Source organism: Ascaphus truei, chromosome 5, assembly GCF_040206685.1.
Source record: "Ascaphus truei isolate aAscTru1 chromosome 5, aAscTru1.hap1, whole genome shotgun sequence".
In the NCBI taxonomy this organism is placed as follows: Eukaryota; Metazoa; Chordata; class Amphibia; order Anura; family Ascaphidae; genus Ascaphus; species Ascaphus truei.
In genome coordinates this window covers 44,120,408-44,138,270 of record NC_134487.1, presented here as the reverse complement: position 1 = coordinate 44,138,270, position 17,863 = coordinate 44,120,408, and the positions used below count along the sequence as shown (strand labels likewise).

The 17,863-nt window shown below is 43.6% G+C and overlaps 1 protein-coding gene across 2 annotated transcripts in view; it reads right to left on the bottom strand.

Moving 5' to 3' along the window:
• CPNE8 (copine 8) overlaps positions 1–17,863 on the bottom strand; it is a 458,893-nt gene that overhangs the window by 214,918 nt on the left and 226,112 nt on the right. For both annotated transcript variants that reach the window (XM_075599768.1, XM_075599767.1), the window contains exon 5: positions 151–190. In XM_075599768.1, coding sequence (XP_075455883.1) covers positions 151–190 — 40 coding nt within the window. The remainder of the gene's footprint in view (positions 1–150; positions 191–17,863) is intronic.

Genomic DNA, 17,863 nt, shown 5'->3' with positions numbered 1-17,863 from the left:
GTGTTTTTTTGCCCTAAGTAGCCCCCAGTAACTCACTAGTTTTTAATGTTTGTACAGTACATGACCCGTAAACTCCAACAGTACCACTTATATATGGTAGTGCACAATAAAGTAAAATGAAAAGTGATGGAAGATTCGTCTTAAACTTACATGCTTTGCCAGGTTCGGACTCTTTGAATCAAGATCATACCTAAAAATAAAGAAAACGTTAAATGACTTTTAGAAAACCAACGACCACATCTCAGAATGTACATTTACAATAATTACTGTAAAGTATCATATGATTCCTAACCCTGGTTTGGGTGCAAAACATTATGGCTTAGACTAGAAATCAGTTTTACTTTATCATTTTATATTTGTATATTTGTATTTTTCTGGTAATAACTGACGCCTCTTGTAATTGTTGTTATCAAATTGCTCATCATTGTATGATTGTATTGACCAATAGGAATAGAGTATGTGGTATAAATATATAGTATTTAGTCTTCGAGCCCAGCCCCCGATAAGCACCATGTAGGGCATTCTGGGCTGTAGAGATGTCACTTCTGGCTCTCAGATCATGAAATACATCTGCTGGAGTTCTCCATTTTCTTGGTGTCCACATGGTGATGGTGATGGTGACGGCGCAGGTCGCCTGTTGAAGATTTGCCCATCGGACTCACCAACATTTGCAAATCATGACCGGAGTCGCCCTTTATTTACTTTTGTGTAAGTGAGAATATATCTGTTTATACTTGGTTTTGTTTGTGCTATTTCTTGATTTACCAGATGTCGATATTGCTGCATTAAAAAAACTTTAAAAAAATATTGCAATATTTTTTCGCAATTCCACCATATTTACTAAGAATGAGGTATTCCATAAATGGGTTGCAATATTCAATCTCATTTGCATTCATGGAAAAAAAGTGTTAACCGCGTAAAAAAATGTTAGCGATACAAAAGAAGCATTAACGCGTACTGTAGAAGTCTGCATTCTCACCGCTAACAATGCAATTGTTTTTTTGTAGGGAGAGAGTTCGAGATATCGCACTTTTCTACCAAAGGGTTATGTAATAGGCCTTTATAAAAAAAACTATGGCAGATAAGTAATTAACCCCATGATGTCTGAAGCTCCAAATGTTTTGCAAAGGACTGCCTTCAAGCACCAAAAGAATTAACGTACAACATAAACACCCTAGAAGTAAAACACAAAAGCATAACATCCGTACGTGCACATTTGAAGCCTTTAGTAACCCAACTGGCCCACTATTCATGGGTTGATCGTTAATTCTTCATTTGCATACATTTGCAGACTCATTTGCACTGCTGTCATTAAATGCAACACTTACATATTTAATTAGGTGATGCATACTGATTTACTGTACATGCTAATTAGCGATCATGGTGTTAAATTTAGCCCACATTTAACACATGTAATTACCATTAAAGTACAACAATATTAAATTAAAAGTTTAGAAAAAGTAGCAATAACAAAATCAATTTAAGTACTTAGTCCAGCTAATTTAAGAATAATTCATGCATTATTATATGTATGTATATCTTTATTTGTCTAAACTTAACGCTGGAGAAAACTTACTTTAAAAATCAGTGGGGACTTCTGTGAGAGGGAATCTTATGGGTCGCTTGCTCCGAGGAGGATTCATTGTGGCCACCTGTGAGGGGCCACCTACCACAAGGAGAGCGATGTCTTCCGAATACCATCTGGGAGTGACCAGATTGTCCGGTTCCAGTGTTCGGAAACACGTCTTCTAACATGAAATGCTATTAAAGATTTGATCTGATGTACGCAGAATACTTACCCCCTTTTTTTAACTATTTTTTATTCTAAATTGTACTACACTGTGAGCGTTGTGTGCTATTTTTTTGTCTTTATTACACAGTTATAACTGCAGTTCGACAAGCAAACACTATTATAATTTGTACACAAATATTCTTGGCACTATCTCGATGTTATACATTGTCGCCTTATTAGAAAAGATCTGTGCAATTTTGTTTATATAGATTTTACAGGGGCCATTAAATCCCTTCTATGTACCAATCCTATTTAAGTGGATAGGGTCTCTTTCAGGTTGACTGCACTTGTGAAGAAGCCAACGTGTGATTTAATGCATTTTGAATTTTCAATCTGCATTATTAAACAAGCTCCAAATCAGGAGTTTTGTTTTGCACACATAAATATACAGGCTTTGTTCATTTTTTTATCACTTTGCTTAAATGACCACTAAGTGCTAGGTCTCACTACTGGGACCAGTACAAATTGTGCTTTGATCACCCTCAGGTCTTGTGCTTTTTATAATTGTGTTTTCTTTTATTATTCACTTCATTCTGTCTTTTAATAAATATGTAACTTTTTCACTCGGTTAGATTAATACATCATGGATACATTGTATTATGTTACTGTATCCTCTATTTTTCTGCTCTTTGCAGATCCTTTGCATCTCATTGTTTTTAATTGTATATGTATTGCAATTTACTTTCTCGGGGTCATTATACATAGCTAAGGGACATTTTACCTACTTAGAGTATTAGAGTACACCTCATCTAAATGATTGGCTTTTCTCTCTCTTCATATTCTAGAGATTACAAAAACACATGTTTTCTGACACACAAGTAAAAACAAGGTGAAGCACAGCAAATAAAGCAGTTGCAGAGAGAAAGTACTATAAGAAAGTAAGCTTGTGACTTGAGTTAGTACTTCTAATCTTATGTAGCACCTGGTTCCCCCCGCCACGGAAGATCTGTCCACTATATGGGTGTTGTCCCCAGTGCTGTAGCTCATCTGCTGGTTCAGGAGGTCTAAGTGGCTCCACAGTTTGGGAGCAGCTACAGGACAGGCTTTCTCCATCTCTTTACTGTGCAGCGCCTCCATCCCATTAGGATCCTGCTGGATGCAGGATGGTCCCCACAGGCAATACTCCTTTCCAATAACCACACACCATGGTTGGTCCAACAGCAGTTTTATTGAATAACAGCATGATCGTCCTCCAACCCTGGAGCAGACCGCATGGGCTTGAGGCCCCAAGAACCCCTCCCAATCTCCTTGACCCTTTTGTAGGGAAAAGGGTATCACACTGTCCCATAATCAACAACCTCAATTTGGTGGAGTGTCAGTTATTATACCCGGGGGGAAGGGCTTGTAACCTCGCCCCATAACAAGGCAGGTCTAGATACTGACAGGTATCCCACCATATACATGTGACCCAGTCTGTACCCATCCCAGGTATGACACTCTAACTGCCAGTTTCGTCTTGCCCCTGGATGAGCAACATAGTACCCATCCAGGCTGCAACTGCAGGCTAGGCCCTGTGCAGGAGTTTAACCCCAACACTGCCTATTCTTACCAGGACTTATAGTGTTGAGGCCAGTAGAAGGCTATAGCCAGGGGCAGTTGGCTACATCCTCCTTCTGGTGAAAATCCTCCTCACGACCCCGCAAGAGCATAATTATACACCACCAATAATTGTGCCGGCCCATAGATTTATAAAACACATAGCATTACAATACATTATAATAACTGGTGGCATAATTGGTTCCTCTTATCCAAGAGAACCTTTTGCCCGGGTGCAGTACCGTTCCTGTTGTAATTACCTCCCAACTCAATATGCAGTATATCCCTGCTGTATCTCCCTCCTTATTGGGCACTGGGATAGAGTAGCACTTCTTTCTGTCATACTCACTAACGTACTCTACTTGGTCAAGATCAGGCCTGCACAACTCCAGTCATCCAGGGGCCGCAAACAGGCCAAATGTTCAGGATATCCCTACTTCAGCACAGCTGGCTCAATTAGTCATACTGAGCCACTAATTAAGCCAGCTGTGGGGAAGTAGGGATATCCTGAAAACCTGGCCTGTTTGCGGCCCTCGAGGACTGGAGTTGTGCAGGCCTGGCCTAGATGAATATTGCGTCCCACCTGTCAGACCTTAACCAAATATTCAGCGTGGCCTGCCCTAAATACAGCTGTTGTATTATATTTAGGAGCCATATATTAAATCACTGCCATCCTTACCCACTCATCCCTATTAGCCTCAGCGGCTCTCATCGGCTCTTCGGGGAGATAAGGGTAATCGTACCCATGGGAACGCCTAAAACGCTGGACTAGAACTCTCTCTGCACGGCTACTCTTCATAAGATTTTGCCCACATGCCCTGCCCGGCAATTCCCAGAATAGTGGTCCATCCCAGGGGGAAGCATAGAAATCATCCCCTTTCTTTGGTGGTGCAAGTAGTGAGAAGTTGAGACAGGAAAGTATCCCCTTAAGGTAGTGGCACACACCTAACAAATTAAAACTCGGTTTTATTAACGTAATTAAAATAAAGTGTACGGGATATGGTACAGAACAAAACAAACACGTGAACATATAATAAAAATCGGAGTGTGATTGCACAAGGGTGACTGATGATATTACAAAAACACTTAGAGAGTATATAATTAAACTCTTCTACCACAACAGAATTCGTGTATGTGTGTTTTTATTTTTATCACAGTTGTCCTGTTTAAATGAACAGAGAAAGAATTCCCTGAGTATCTTGAGACCCTATTATTGGTTGGGTTTCTCATGAAAATTGCATATCTCCCATAGTATCTAGGTCTGCAAAACCTTAGGTAATTAACCAACTGTCTAGGTTGAAAAGGTGTATATGACAACAACCTAAACCTTGAGTGGGTGGGTATAGTAACCCCTCCACCACTGGGCATTGATTACTTAAATGCCCAGTTAGGTAATACTGGAGACTGCACAGCAGAGGAAAGTGTCCTCTGTGGTGCTTTGACCAGTGATCAGCTATAATAAAGCTGATTGCAGAATGCAGAGAGGATCTATCTAGGGGTGCAATGTATACACAGTCTGAGCGTTCTTGCTGTCCACGGCTACAGTCTCCGAAACGCTCAGACTAACAGGACTCCCTTGCCACTCCGAATCAGCCGACGTCGCAGGCTTGCTGACGTCACACGTACCCAAGCCTGCGCTATCAGCTGATTCAGAGTGGCAAGGGAGTCCTGTTAGTCTGAGCGTTTCGGAGACTGTAGCCGTGGACAGCAAGAACGCTCAGACTGTGTATACATTGCACCCCTAGATAGATACATTGCACCCCTAGACTCGAGTTTGGAGGCCGTTAAAGGAAATGTCAGTATGTTGTGTAATGCATTCTTGTGTAACTCATGCTCAATATGGCTGGGGACAAGTTCCTGTTTCTACAGGGCAAAATAAGTCTGAACAAATACAGTTCAGCTAGCGATAAGTGGGTGAGAGGTCATTTTCTCAGATCTGACTAGAAGGCACAATTACGTATGGCATATGGCATGTGGTTAGTTCCTGAGACTTAAATGTTAGTACAGAATGGTTATAGAAAAATGGTTATCTAGCAATCAAAATGGAGTCCCCCCTTATATGCACATTTTCAGGTATACTGTATGTCAAATAAATATCAAGCTACCAGATCATTAGATGACTATCATGGAAGTAGATAATACTGTGTAATCTGGGAAACACAATTGATTAAACCTTACACCTTCTTTACATACATATGCACTGCTTTGTTCTTAATTTTAATTGACATACAATTAGATATACTGTACAGATTGGCTAATTACTAGTTTAAAATCACATTTAATACCTCCCCTGTCAGATGAACCAACAATTAATTGCTGGCCTCCATGACAGCAAGGTGGCTAATAATGCAGTGTATCATACCTAGAAATACATTTGTAGGCAAAACAAAATAATTCTGTTTGTGATTCCAAAACAGTAATAAAAAGAGGAATGCAAAACTAATACATAAAAACATCACATTTACTTTTCCAACAGGGAAAAATAAATTGCAAACAAAGACATATGGAAACTCAAAAGTAGAGATTGGTAAATGTTCCACATAAACTCAAATCTTCCAGAGATTGTCCAGTTCCTTTAGTTCGTGGATTGCTGAGGATTATTCTCAAAAAGGCAGATTCTGTTTTTTTTTCCCCCTATTACTGAAAATCTAATCCGAATCTGAAAAATCTGATGTCAGATTTGATATAAACATGTTCCGTGGACCGGATTTATGTTAAACTCAACATCAGACTATCAAATCTGATAATCCGAGCCCCATGAAGGAATTTTAAAGTTGCTGAAATCCTACTTCGCAATTCAGCCTATAGTTCGGATTTGGCCTGAAAAGTCCGGGATTGGATTCTGACATGTTCACCCATCTCTACTCAAACGGCAGATGCAGAACACAGTTGTGTGTACAGTAGGTATGAGCTTGTGTGTTAGGAGCATATACTCTTGTGGGTATATTCATTAAACTGCGATATTGCGATCAGGGCTCCAATGCACAGAAACTCCCAGTGGAATCAGATTTTGCACGATCGCAGTTTAATGAATAACTCCTTGATTACAAATAATAAAGTTAACTAAAGATTGAATGTAAATATGAGTGCACTGTACCCGTGTCAAGCCCTGTAACAAGTGGCAAAATTAGCTCTATGGAAGGAGATATAAACTGTGTCACTCTACTCCACTGATTTTCAACAGGGGTTCCTAGGAACCCTTGGGTTCCCCGGGCATCCGTAAAGGGTTCCCTGTAATTTTCAGGTAATTAGAAAATTGTACCAAATATATAAGAATTGTCTATGCATCTAATCTCAGACACGCTATTAGAGAGTGTTGGGTTCCCAGAATTTGACAATATAATTATAGGATTGATTAACCAAAAAAGGTTAAAAACCACTGCTCCATTCTATAGAGTAGTCTGCTTAGCCACTGATTCTAAAGTGGTGGAGTAAGTTATCACTGCAATAAACTAATCCCCACAAAAAAAATATTTGGAGTCTGCTAACCACAAATATTAACATAGCACACACAACAAATATGTTCCACTTTTGATATTTATCACATTTAGTCAATTGGGGATTTCACTCTACTAATTGCTGAAGATTTTACGTCCATGTGAAAAAAAATAGGTGGAGGAAGTTATTCAGCCAGAATGATGGTAATGTACAGTACATATATATTGTAGTTACATAGTTACATAGTAGATGAGGTTAAAAAAAGACATGCGTCCATCAAGTTCAACCTACGCTAAATTTAGACAAAACATACTTTATCCAATATCTATTCTTACTTATTGATCCAGAGGAAGGCAAGCAAAAAACCCCAGTGTTATATCATTCAATGATATCTCATAAGGGGAAAAATAAATTCCTTCCTGACTCCAAGAATTGGCAATCAGATTACTCTCTGGATCAACATCCTTCCCGTGTTTATTTTTTTGGCATATCCCTGTATACCTTTCCTTTCTAAATAGATGATCAACCTTTTTTTTGAACAAATCTATTGTATCTGCCATCACAGTCTCCATGGGTAAAGAATACCACATTTTAACTGTCCTTACTGTAAAGAACCCTTTCCTTTGTTTCTGGTGAAATCTCCTTTCCTCCAACCTTAAGGGTTGCCCCTGAGTCCTTTGTACTGCCCCTGGGATGAATAGTTCTTTTGAAAGCTCCTTGAACTGACCCCGAATATATTTGTATATAGTTATCATATCCCCTCTTAGACGCCTCTTTTCTAATGTAAATAAATCTAATTTAGTTAGCATCTCCTCAGAAGTTACATTGTCCAACCCCTTTATTAATTTGGTGGCTCTTTTCTGCACTCTCTCTAGTTCCATAATGTCTTTTATAAGGTGTGGTGCCCAACATTGTACTCCATATCCAAGGTGTGGTCTTATTAATGCTTTGTAAAGGGGCATAATTATGTTTACGTCCCTTCCATCCATTGCCCGTTTAATGCTAGATAAGATCTTGTTTGCCTTTGCAGATTCTGAATGACTTTGGGCACTATTGCTAAGCTAGCTGTCTACAAGAACTCCTAAATACTTCTCCATCAAGGATTCCCCCAATTTATCCCAATGTAATTTGTAAGTTGCCTGTTTATTCTTGCTTCCGAAATGCATAACCTTACATTTATCTATATTAAACCTCATCTGCCATTTACCTACCCAAGTTTCCAGTCTCTCCAAGTCCTTCTGGAGAGAAATTACATCCTGCTCTGATTGTACTACCTTACACAATTTAGTATTATCAGTAAAGATGGAGACTTTGCTCTTGATGCCAACCTCAAGGTCATTAATAGACAAGTTAAAAAGCAGGAGTCCCAGTACCGATCCTTGAGGTACTCCACTCACGACCTTAGCCCAACCTGAAAAAGTTCCATTTATGAAAACCCTTTGTTGTCTATCCTTCAATCTCTTGTGTGGAACCGTATCAAAAGTATTTGGTCTAAATTCCTACTTACCTCCTCAAAGAAACAAATAAGGTTAGTTTGGCATGATCTATGCTTCATAAATCCATGCTGACTATTACTAATAATTTTGTTTTCCATTAGGTATTCCTGAAAATTATCCAGTATTAAAACTTCAAGTAGTTTCCTCACTATTGAAGTCAGGCTTACAGGTCTGTAATTCCCCAGTTGTGATCTAGCTCCCTTTTTAAATATAGGCACCATATCTGCTTTACGCCAATCTTGTGGTATTGAGCCTGTGGAAATGGAGTCCTTGAATATTAAATGTAATGGTTTGGCTATTACTGAACTTAAGTCATTGAGAACTCTTGGATGTATGCCATCGGGGCCAGGTGCCTTATTTACTTTAATTTTTTCAAGCCGCCTATGAACTTCTTCCTCAGTTAACCAATTGTTCATTAATATGGAGGTTGTGGCTTCCTCCTGTGGCACTACTATTGAAATTAATTATTCCCTGGTAAACACAGAGGAAAATAATTTGTATAATACCTCTGCTTTTCCCTTATCTCCAATAATCTGCTTGCGCATCTCACACTGAAAGGGTCCTATATTTTCCTTTTCTCATTTATTTGTTAGTAAGGTACTTAAAGAACTTTTAGGATTGATCTTACTTTCTATTGCAATCCTTTTTTCATTACCCATTTTTGCTAATTTGATTGCCCTTTTGCAATTTTTGTTACATTGCTTATAATTCTGATACGATGCATCCGTCCCTTTTGACTTGAAGAATCTAAACGCCTGCCTCTTCTTTTCCATTTCCTGCCCTACCTGTTTATTTAGCCACTTTGGTTTTGACCTGTACTATTATCTTATCTGATCCTTCCTTGGTTTAGTCTTTAGAGGTTTTCTAGTATTATCTGTATTTACTATGGGTGTCTCGCTGCTTGTCAAACTCGCACTTGACCCCACTCCACCTCCATAACCCCTTATTTCATCATCTATTCTATTAAGTTTGTTATCTGTTATGCATAGTAAAGGAAAAGCAATAATTGGGAATCAATTTTTTTTTTTTTTTGTTAGGTAATGTATTTTTAACAATGTCACTTTTAAAAGAACAATCCAAGTATCTTCTGGTTTACTCCTAAAATGCAGTCCCCTATTATACAGTATTACTACAAAAAATATACTATGTACACACTAGTAAAAAATAGCTTGTGGTCTGTAATTGAGTTACTACAGTTAGCTGAACATGCATAGTTAAATTATTTACGAGAGGTAAAGAAGTAACTTTAACAATGGCCTAGCTAGACATGGGCGGGCCCCCTGGCAAAAAAAGGTTCAGGGCCCCATTAGTATTAATACTGACTGTAATTTTTTTTCTCCCTCCCCCATCCTCTCTCTAATCATCAGCTCTGCATCACCAGCTCCCCCCCCCCTCATCCTCATCAGCTCTCCTTCAGCAGCTCTCCCAACCTCATCATCATCAGCTCCCCCTCACCAGCTCTCCCAACCGCATCATCATCAGCTCCCCCTCACAGCTCTCCCAACCTCATCATCATCAGCTCCCCCTCAGCAGCTCTCCCCCATCATCATCAGATCCCCCTTACCGGCTCTCCCCATATCATCATCAGCTCCCCCTCACCAACTCTCCCCCATCATCATCAGATCCCCCTCACCGGCTCTCCCCATATCATCATCAGCTCCCCCTCACCAGCTCTCCCCCATCATCATCAGATCTCCCTCACCAGCTCTCCATGAAATTCAATGTGCCTAACAAATTTTCAGGGTTTTTAAACTGAAATCTTTGCATTAACATCAAAATAAAACAAAACCTTCATTAAATGTAAGAAAATCAATTGGTTATATTTATAATGCAACAAATATAGGAACCATGCTGTACATAGAAATGCATTCAACTAAAGGAAACTGGATTTTTGCACTTTCTGAGAGGGACATTTTTCATTAATGTCTTCAAATTCATGCAGCAAATCAATTTTGATGCTCAACAATGCAAGCCATGAGAGACGCTCCTGCTTCACTGTTGATCTTAGCCTGTTCTTTATGATTTTCATCTTTGAAAACAAACGTCCGCCAGTACAATTGGTCACCACCTGTACTAAATACATTCTCAGAGCAATTTCAACATTAGGAAATGTAGCTCTGAAATTGTTCTCAACAAGAACCTTGTAGAAGAACACATCCTTTGCCATGTTGTCATTGTAATCTTCTTTGTAGAGATTAACTATTACAGCAAACTACACTAAATCATTGCCTAGGCTATGCTCAAAATCATCCTTATATACGCTGAAAAGATTGACTGCAGCAGAGCAGAGATTTTCCAGCTGACTAAGGAAGCCAAACCGTTCACAGACACTGTCATAGGCACCTATTTCTCTGTCAAGGATGTAACAAAACTGATCGTCAACTGGAATAAAGCTTGCTTTACAGAACTTCTCTTTGGCTGACATCTGGACTTCCTGGGCTTGTCCGTAATCCAATTAATTGAGGCGCAGATTTCTTACTCGACAAATCTGAACAACATACTGTACTCTTACTGTAGTTTCCAGGCATTCTCTTCACCATATCCTCATATTCAAACTTATCTCTCCTTGATTCTACAAATTCTCAGAGACTTCTCTGCTGTTACTGCAGACTGGAGAACCATTTTTGGATCCTGTAGTTTATGGTTTGTTACATTGAACCATTCCAAAATGAAATTCCAAAATGAAGCATGTAATGCAATTTCCAAACTGCACATCTTTTCCTTTAGGCCGCCAGCTTCATTTCGAACCACATCCTTCTGTTCCCGGTCATTTGAGATTTCACTCACTTGGTGTTTCCTTAACCTTTTCATATCTGTGTAAAATTTACTTTGTCGCAACAGCTTTGCAAGACCAACAAGTTTCACTTAAACTCTTAGGCACATACAACTTTGTACACAACAAAAAACAAAAATACCCAATGCTACATCCAATGTGACAGAAAATACATAGTAAAGTACTAAAATGTTTGTATTCTAATAAGTAAGTGTCATTTTGTTAAACCCTTTGGCCAAAGTGTTAAAAGCATGCAGCCATGACATGGCATGACCACTATGCAAGTCCTAACACTACCTGTGAGTATTCTCATTTACCTCTACAGTGGGGGGAGAAAGGTCTCAATAGACCAGTCCTATACAGTTACATGGATAAACCTGCTACTTAAAAATGGAGAGGTGTGAGCTTAAACCCAGGGAGGAGCGGTCACCAACCTCCACAAATTATATATATATATATATATATATATATATATATATATATATATATATATATATACAGTGTTCGACAATCCTATACATTTACACGCCCGGGCGGGTGGATTTAACCCCCGGGCGAGTAAATATTGGCCCAAGCAGCACACGTGTTTGTTTTTTTAAATTTCCCCCCGCTCGCGCTGAAATTTCCCTGCTCGCGCTGGCTGAAAAAAAAAAAAAACTCCCCCTACCTGACAGCTGATTGGCGCGCGCTCCCAGGCTTTGTGGGCGCGCGGCCAGGCTCTATATGAGCCCGCCCCCAACGAGCGGCCATTCTTTCTGGCCGGAGATCTGTTGGAGAGTAAGTAAGTACTCTCTAATCCTCCGCCTTGCGGCCCCTCTGCTCCTTCCCTGCAAGCCCCCTTACTCCTTCCCTGCAAGCCCCCTTACTCCTTCCCTGCAAGCCCCCTTACTCCTTCTCTGCAAGCCCCCCTTACTCCTTCCCTGCAAGCCCCCCTTACTCCTTCCCTGCAAGCCCCCAGTACTCCCCGCGTGAGGCAGGTGTTCCCCCTTCTCTCCCTGTCCCTGCTTAACTTGGCTTTCCGCTGATTGCAGTGGGGGTGTTCCCCCCTTCTCGCCCTGTCCCCGCTTCCCGCGCGGCGCAGGAGATTGCAGTGGGGGTGTTCCCCCCTTCTTGCCTGTCCCCGAGTCCCGCGCGGGGCAGGATATTGCAGTGGGGGTGTCCCCCCTTCTCGACCTGTCCCGGCTTCCCGCGTGGGGCAGGAGATTGCAGTGGGGGTGTCCCCCTTACTCGACCTGTCCCGCTTACCTGGCTTCCAGCCGATCCCCGCGCGGGGCAGCAGATTGCAGTGGGGGTGTCCCCCCCTTCTCGCCCTGTCCCCGCGTCCCGCGCAGGGCAGGATATTGTAGTGGGGGTGTTCCCCCCTTCTCGCCCTGTCCCGGCATCTCCGGGCTGGAGATGGTCATGGGAGGGGGGTGGCGAGCGGGGCAGTGGTGGTGCTCGGTTCCGCTGCCTTTCCTCTTCCCCCTGTCATGTATGTGTGTGTATGCATGTGTGTGTGTGTGTGTATGCATGGGTGTGTGTGTATGCATGGGTGTGTGTATGCGTGTGTGTGTGTATGCATGTGTGTGTGTGTGTGTATGCATGGGTGTGTGTGTGTATATGGGTGTGTGTGTGTATATATGTGTGTGTGTGTGTGTGTGTGTGTGTATATATGTGGGAGTGTGTGTGTGTATATATGTGGGAGTGTGTGTGTATATATGTGGGAGTGTGTGTGTATATATGTGGGAGTGTGTGTATATATGTGGGAGTGTGTGTATATATGTGGGAGTGTGTGTATATATGTGGGAGTGTGTGTATATATGTGGGTGTGTGTATATATATGTGGGAGTGTGTGTATATATGTGGGAGTGTGTGTATATATGTGGGAGTGTGTGTATATATGTGGGAGTGTGTGTATATATGTGGGAATGTGTGTATATATGTGGGAGTGTGTATATATGTGGGAGTGTGTGTATATATGGGAATGTGTGTATATATGGGAGTGTGTGTATATATGGGAGTGTGTGTGTATATATGGGAGTGTGTGTGTATATATGGGAGTGTGTGTATATATGGGAGTGTGTGTATATATGGGTGTGTGTGTGTATATATATGGGAGAATGTGTATGTGTGTATGGGAGTAAGTGTGTGACACCAGAGGTACCCCCCCCCCCAAGCAGTCACCTGCCCCGGTCAGTCAGTCACCCCTGCCCCGATCAGTCAGTCACCCCTGCCCCGGTCAGTCAGTCACCCCTGCCCCGGTCAGTCAGTCACCCCTGCCCCGGTCAGTCAGTCACCACTGCCCCCCTCTCTCTGGTCTCCCCCTTCTCCCCTCTCTCTGGTCTCCCCCCGTCTCCGGTCTCCCCCTGTCTCCCCTCTCTCTGGTCTCCCCCCATCTCCCCTCTCTCTGGTCTCCCCCGTCTCCCCTCTCTCTGGTCTCAACCCTCTCCGCTCTCTCTGGTCTCCCCACTCTCCCCTCTCCCCCATCTCCCCTCTCTCTGGTCTCCCCTCTCTCTGGTCTCCCCCATCTCCCCTCTCTCTGGTCTGCCCCCTCTCCCCTCTCTCTGGTCTCCCCCCTCTCCCCTCTCTCTGGTCTCCCCCCTCTCCCCTCTCTCTGGTCTCCCCCCTCTCTCTGGTCTCCCCCCCTCTCTCTGGTCTCCCCTCTCTCTGGTCTCCCCCCTCTCTGGTCTCCCCTCTCTCTGGTCTCCCCCATCTCCCCTCTCTCTGGTCTCTTTCTCCCCTCTCCCTTTCTCTCCCCTCTCTTTCTCTCCCCCTTCCGTCTCCTTCTCTCTCCTGTCTCTTTTTCTCTCTCCCTCCTCTGTCTCTTTTTCTCTCTCCCTCCTCTCTCTCTTTTGTCTCTCTCTCTTTCTCTCTGTCCTCTCTCTCTTTCTCTCTCTCCTCTCTCTCTTTCTCTGTATCCTCTCTCTCCTCTCCCTCTCTCTCTCTTCCTCTCTCTCTTCCTCTCTCTTCCTCTCTCTCTCTCTTTCTCTCTTCCTCTCTCTCTCTCTTCCTCTCTCTCTCTCTTCCTCTCTTTCTCTCTCTTCCTCTCTCTCTCTCTCTCCCTCTCTCATCTTCCTCTCTCTCTCTCTCTCTCTCTTCCTCTCTCTCTCTCTCTTCCTCTCTCTCTCTCTTCCTCTCTCTCTCCCTCTCTTCCTCTCTCTCCCTCTCTCTCTCTCTCTTCCTCTCTCTCTCTCTCTCTCTCTATTCCTCGCTCTCCCTCTCTTCCCCTCTCTCCCTCTCTTCCCCTCTCTTCCTCTCTCTCCCTCTCTTCCCCTTTCTCCCTCTCTTCCCCTTTCTCCCTCTCTTCCTCCCTCTCCCTCTCTTCCTCTCCCTCTCCCTCTCCCTCTCCCTCTCCCTCTGTTCCTCTCCCTCTCTTCCTCTCCCTCCCTCTCTTCCTCTCCCTCTCTTCCTCTCCCTCTCTTCCTCTCCCTCTCTTCCTCTCTTCCTCTCTCTCCCCCTCTCTGTATCTGGATATCTTATTTACCCTATATATCTTAACTGTCCTATACTACACCAAAATAACTTATACTGCTTTCTTCCAGATCTGACTCAAGCTTCACACGGAAGACATCGGAATCCCCCCTAACCCAGAAGACAGGTAGGGAACACCTCCCCTCCAACTTATAACATTGTGGGAATGAGGTACCTGGACATTGAGGGACTGCGGATCAGGTAAGATCCTAGGCGGGATTGCTGCTTTAGATATTGTGAAGCGGGGACGTCCAGACACTGGTTAAGGGGTTCAGGAAACTAGTCATTCACCTGTGGCTTTTATTTCTAGATCCGACACTTACACACACACACCCCACACACAAATAAGGGTACAGCTGCAATGCAAGTATTGGCCACCGTCTTTCCTACTACACTAATGGAGTGACAACAACATGGCATAAAAAGTGACAAGCTATTTTTTTTAAGTATGAGAGCTTGCATTCCTTGTTATTTGCTACTCATATTTGCAGCATTATCATATGACTGTCCACGACAGTCACTGATATCAATGTTGTGACAATCCAAGAACTCAAGCAGGAGCAGAACCAGTGTGAACACAATTTGGCATAAATGTCAGAAACCTTTCTCATGGGGACGTTTTTTCCATGACAAGTATTACTATAGTCAACTGGTCAATATGAGCCTCGTCTGGGGTTGAATAAGCTGACACAGAATAATACTTGGACTTCTTTATTTTTACAATTATGTGGTTCAGGACATGCGCACCTATTAATCCAATCAGCTCTTCACATATTGTAGATGACAGGTAATTCACATGACCACTTCCTTTATTTGCATGTAGTTTGATGTGAGCAGAGAGAAATGGATAATATTCAGCTAGCAGTTCCATAATACCAAGATACAGCTCAACTCCGTTATAGCGCGATCCACTATAACACGGACCTGCTTATAATGCGGTTTGAGCGTGGACCCCGAATATTTAAAAAAAAAAAACATTTAATTTGAGCACACACTCACAACACACTGCACAATCTCACAGCACACTGCACACACTCGCAACACACTGCACACACTCACAGCACACTGCGCACACTGCACACACTCACAACACACTGCACACACTGCACACACTCACAGCAAACTGTACACATACACACAACACACTGCACACACTCACAACACACTGCACACACTCACAACTCACTGCAAACACACACAACTTACTGCACACACTCACAACTCACTGCACACACTCACAACTCACTGCACACACTCACAGCCCCTCCCCCTACCTTTGGTGTCAGCTGCTGGGGGATTGGAGCGGGGCTGGCGGGGGAAGTGAGGCTTCTGGAGGAAGTGCAAGGGGACGTTTAGGGCTGCTGGTGGATGTGTAGGGCTGCCGGCCACCTCTTCCTTGCTCCCGCCTCCTCCCCCCTCCTCCCAATCGGGCGCGCGGCAGCCAGTTTTTTAAATTAGCGTGACCCCGGTTATAGCACGGTCGGATCGGGTGGCCCCCGAGGGCCGCGCTATAACAGGGTTGAGCTGTAGTTACTATTTCTTGATGATCCAGCCACTTCATTATCACCCCGGAAACCCAGTCCATGTTCATCAATGAATTTTATGGTACTCACAACATGCATGAGAAGTTTGCGCCAATATCCTCTCAACTTCGCTTTTTGTTTTTCCAAATCCTGGTCAATGCGCCCAAGTTACTTTCCACGTTTCGACAAAATTGTTAGAGATTCCAAGTGATATGTTGAAGTATTGTGTTCAGCCAACCGTTTACTTTATGCATAGCCACTACAGATACGGTCCAATGATGTCCGCCATGACTCGGGTGCTCGACTCTGCCACGAAGGTAACCCCTGCTGTTGAAACAGTAAGTCACCGGAAGGACGGCGAGGGTACGCCCATCAGTGAAGTATCGGACGAGGCCTCCACTGCTCTGGAAGTAAAGGCCTCTTCGTCCATCTCGAGTCCTGACACCTATAAGGGGGTGTTGATTCGGGATGCCGACCACCTCGGGTCCGATGTTCCTGGAGGAATGCCTCAGCTACTGTTGCGGTGCCAAGACATCTGTGAGGCCAGAGAACGAGTCATGGCCTACATGGCTCCCACCGCTGAACACTCGGACGAGGTAATCAGCACAGAGGGATCTCCGCTAGTGGTGCAGCCGGTACTACTTCCCCTCCGAATCCTGTGACTTCCCCAGCACTGCCAAGAGAGTTGTATTCTGACGATCCGTTAAGATGGATGGATCCTGCCATTACCCCTGCTGCACCGGCGAGTAACTCTATGGAGAATCCCTTCTTGCTGCTGTGCAGGGCACAGAAGCCGGAGCATGACAAGAAGATTAGGCCCTCTGCCACCTGGCGCATGGGGGTTTTTGACAAGCCCTCAGTTGCTGCTGTTCCCGCTCCAGGGTGAGGACAGTTAAAGGCCCTAATACGGATGACCTATCTGGTTGCCAACAAAGTCGGGATGCAGGACACTACATGCCCGCCATAATGGGACTTTGAGGTGCTGGAAACGCCCTGTTCTGCCCTATCCCCCAGCCCTGAACTCAGTCACCAAGGCTCTGACTATAGTGCCAAATGCCAACTGCTATCCCCTCGACCTGTGTCCCCTGTAATGTCTGTGGCCCCATCCCATGTGCTGGTTACCCCAAATGTGAAGTCTAAAATATCTGAAGGAATGGACACATTGCCTTGGTGGGATCCATTATTTAGAGGTTATGTGCCTCATCTACAACGGGCCTGGTTCGAGAGGTTCCGAGACAGATCACTGGTGGGAAGAAGGTAGGTTCACTCCTGAGCAGGAGGTTGAAATTATGAGGGAGTGTTGCACTAAAATGGAGACTGGCCTTTTCTCTTCACCAGGAGGAGAAAACGGTTATAATATCTGTGGGAGGGACCCATCTACTGGGTATTGCCAGGTCAAGCATATGGGCATATTTTGACCAAGAGTAGCCGTGCCGATAGGGTCCTGGTCCAGAAATTTAGACAGGAATGATATGACTATCCCTACCTTCCAGAATCATTGATGAGGTCAGCAGTGATCTACCGGGATGAGTGGGTGCGCACTGCTATATTAGACTACATGAAAGTCAAAGGGGGCAACCTGTATTTCAGGGAAGACAAGGCCCGCTATCTATTGAAAGTGTGGCAGGTAGGCCGCAACATCCACTTCGGGTGGAGTATATTGGGGAGACTGGATGCAAGCGCTGTTATTCGGTCACGGTACCGGATAGTGAAGGGAACCTTGTGCGCAAGCCAGATCCGGCTCACTATTACTGACTGTTTACAGTACTGTTATACTAGGGTAAAGGTTCCTCCATCAAGGGTGGAATCAGTTATGCCAATTTATGATGTTATTACCATTGTATTTTTATTATAT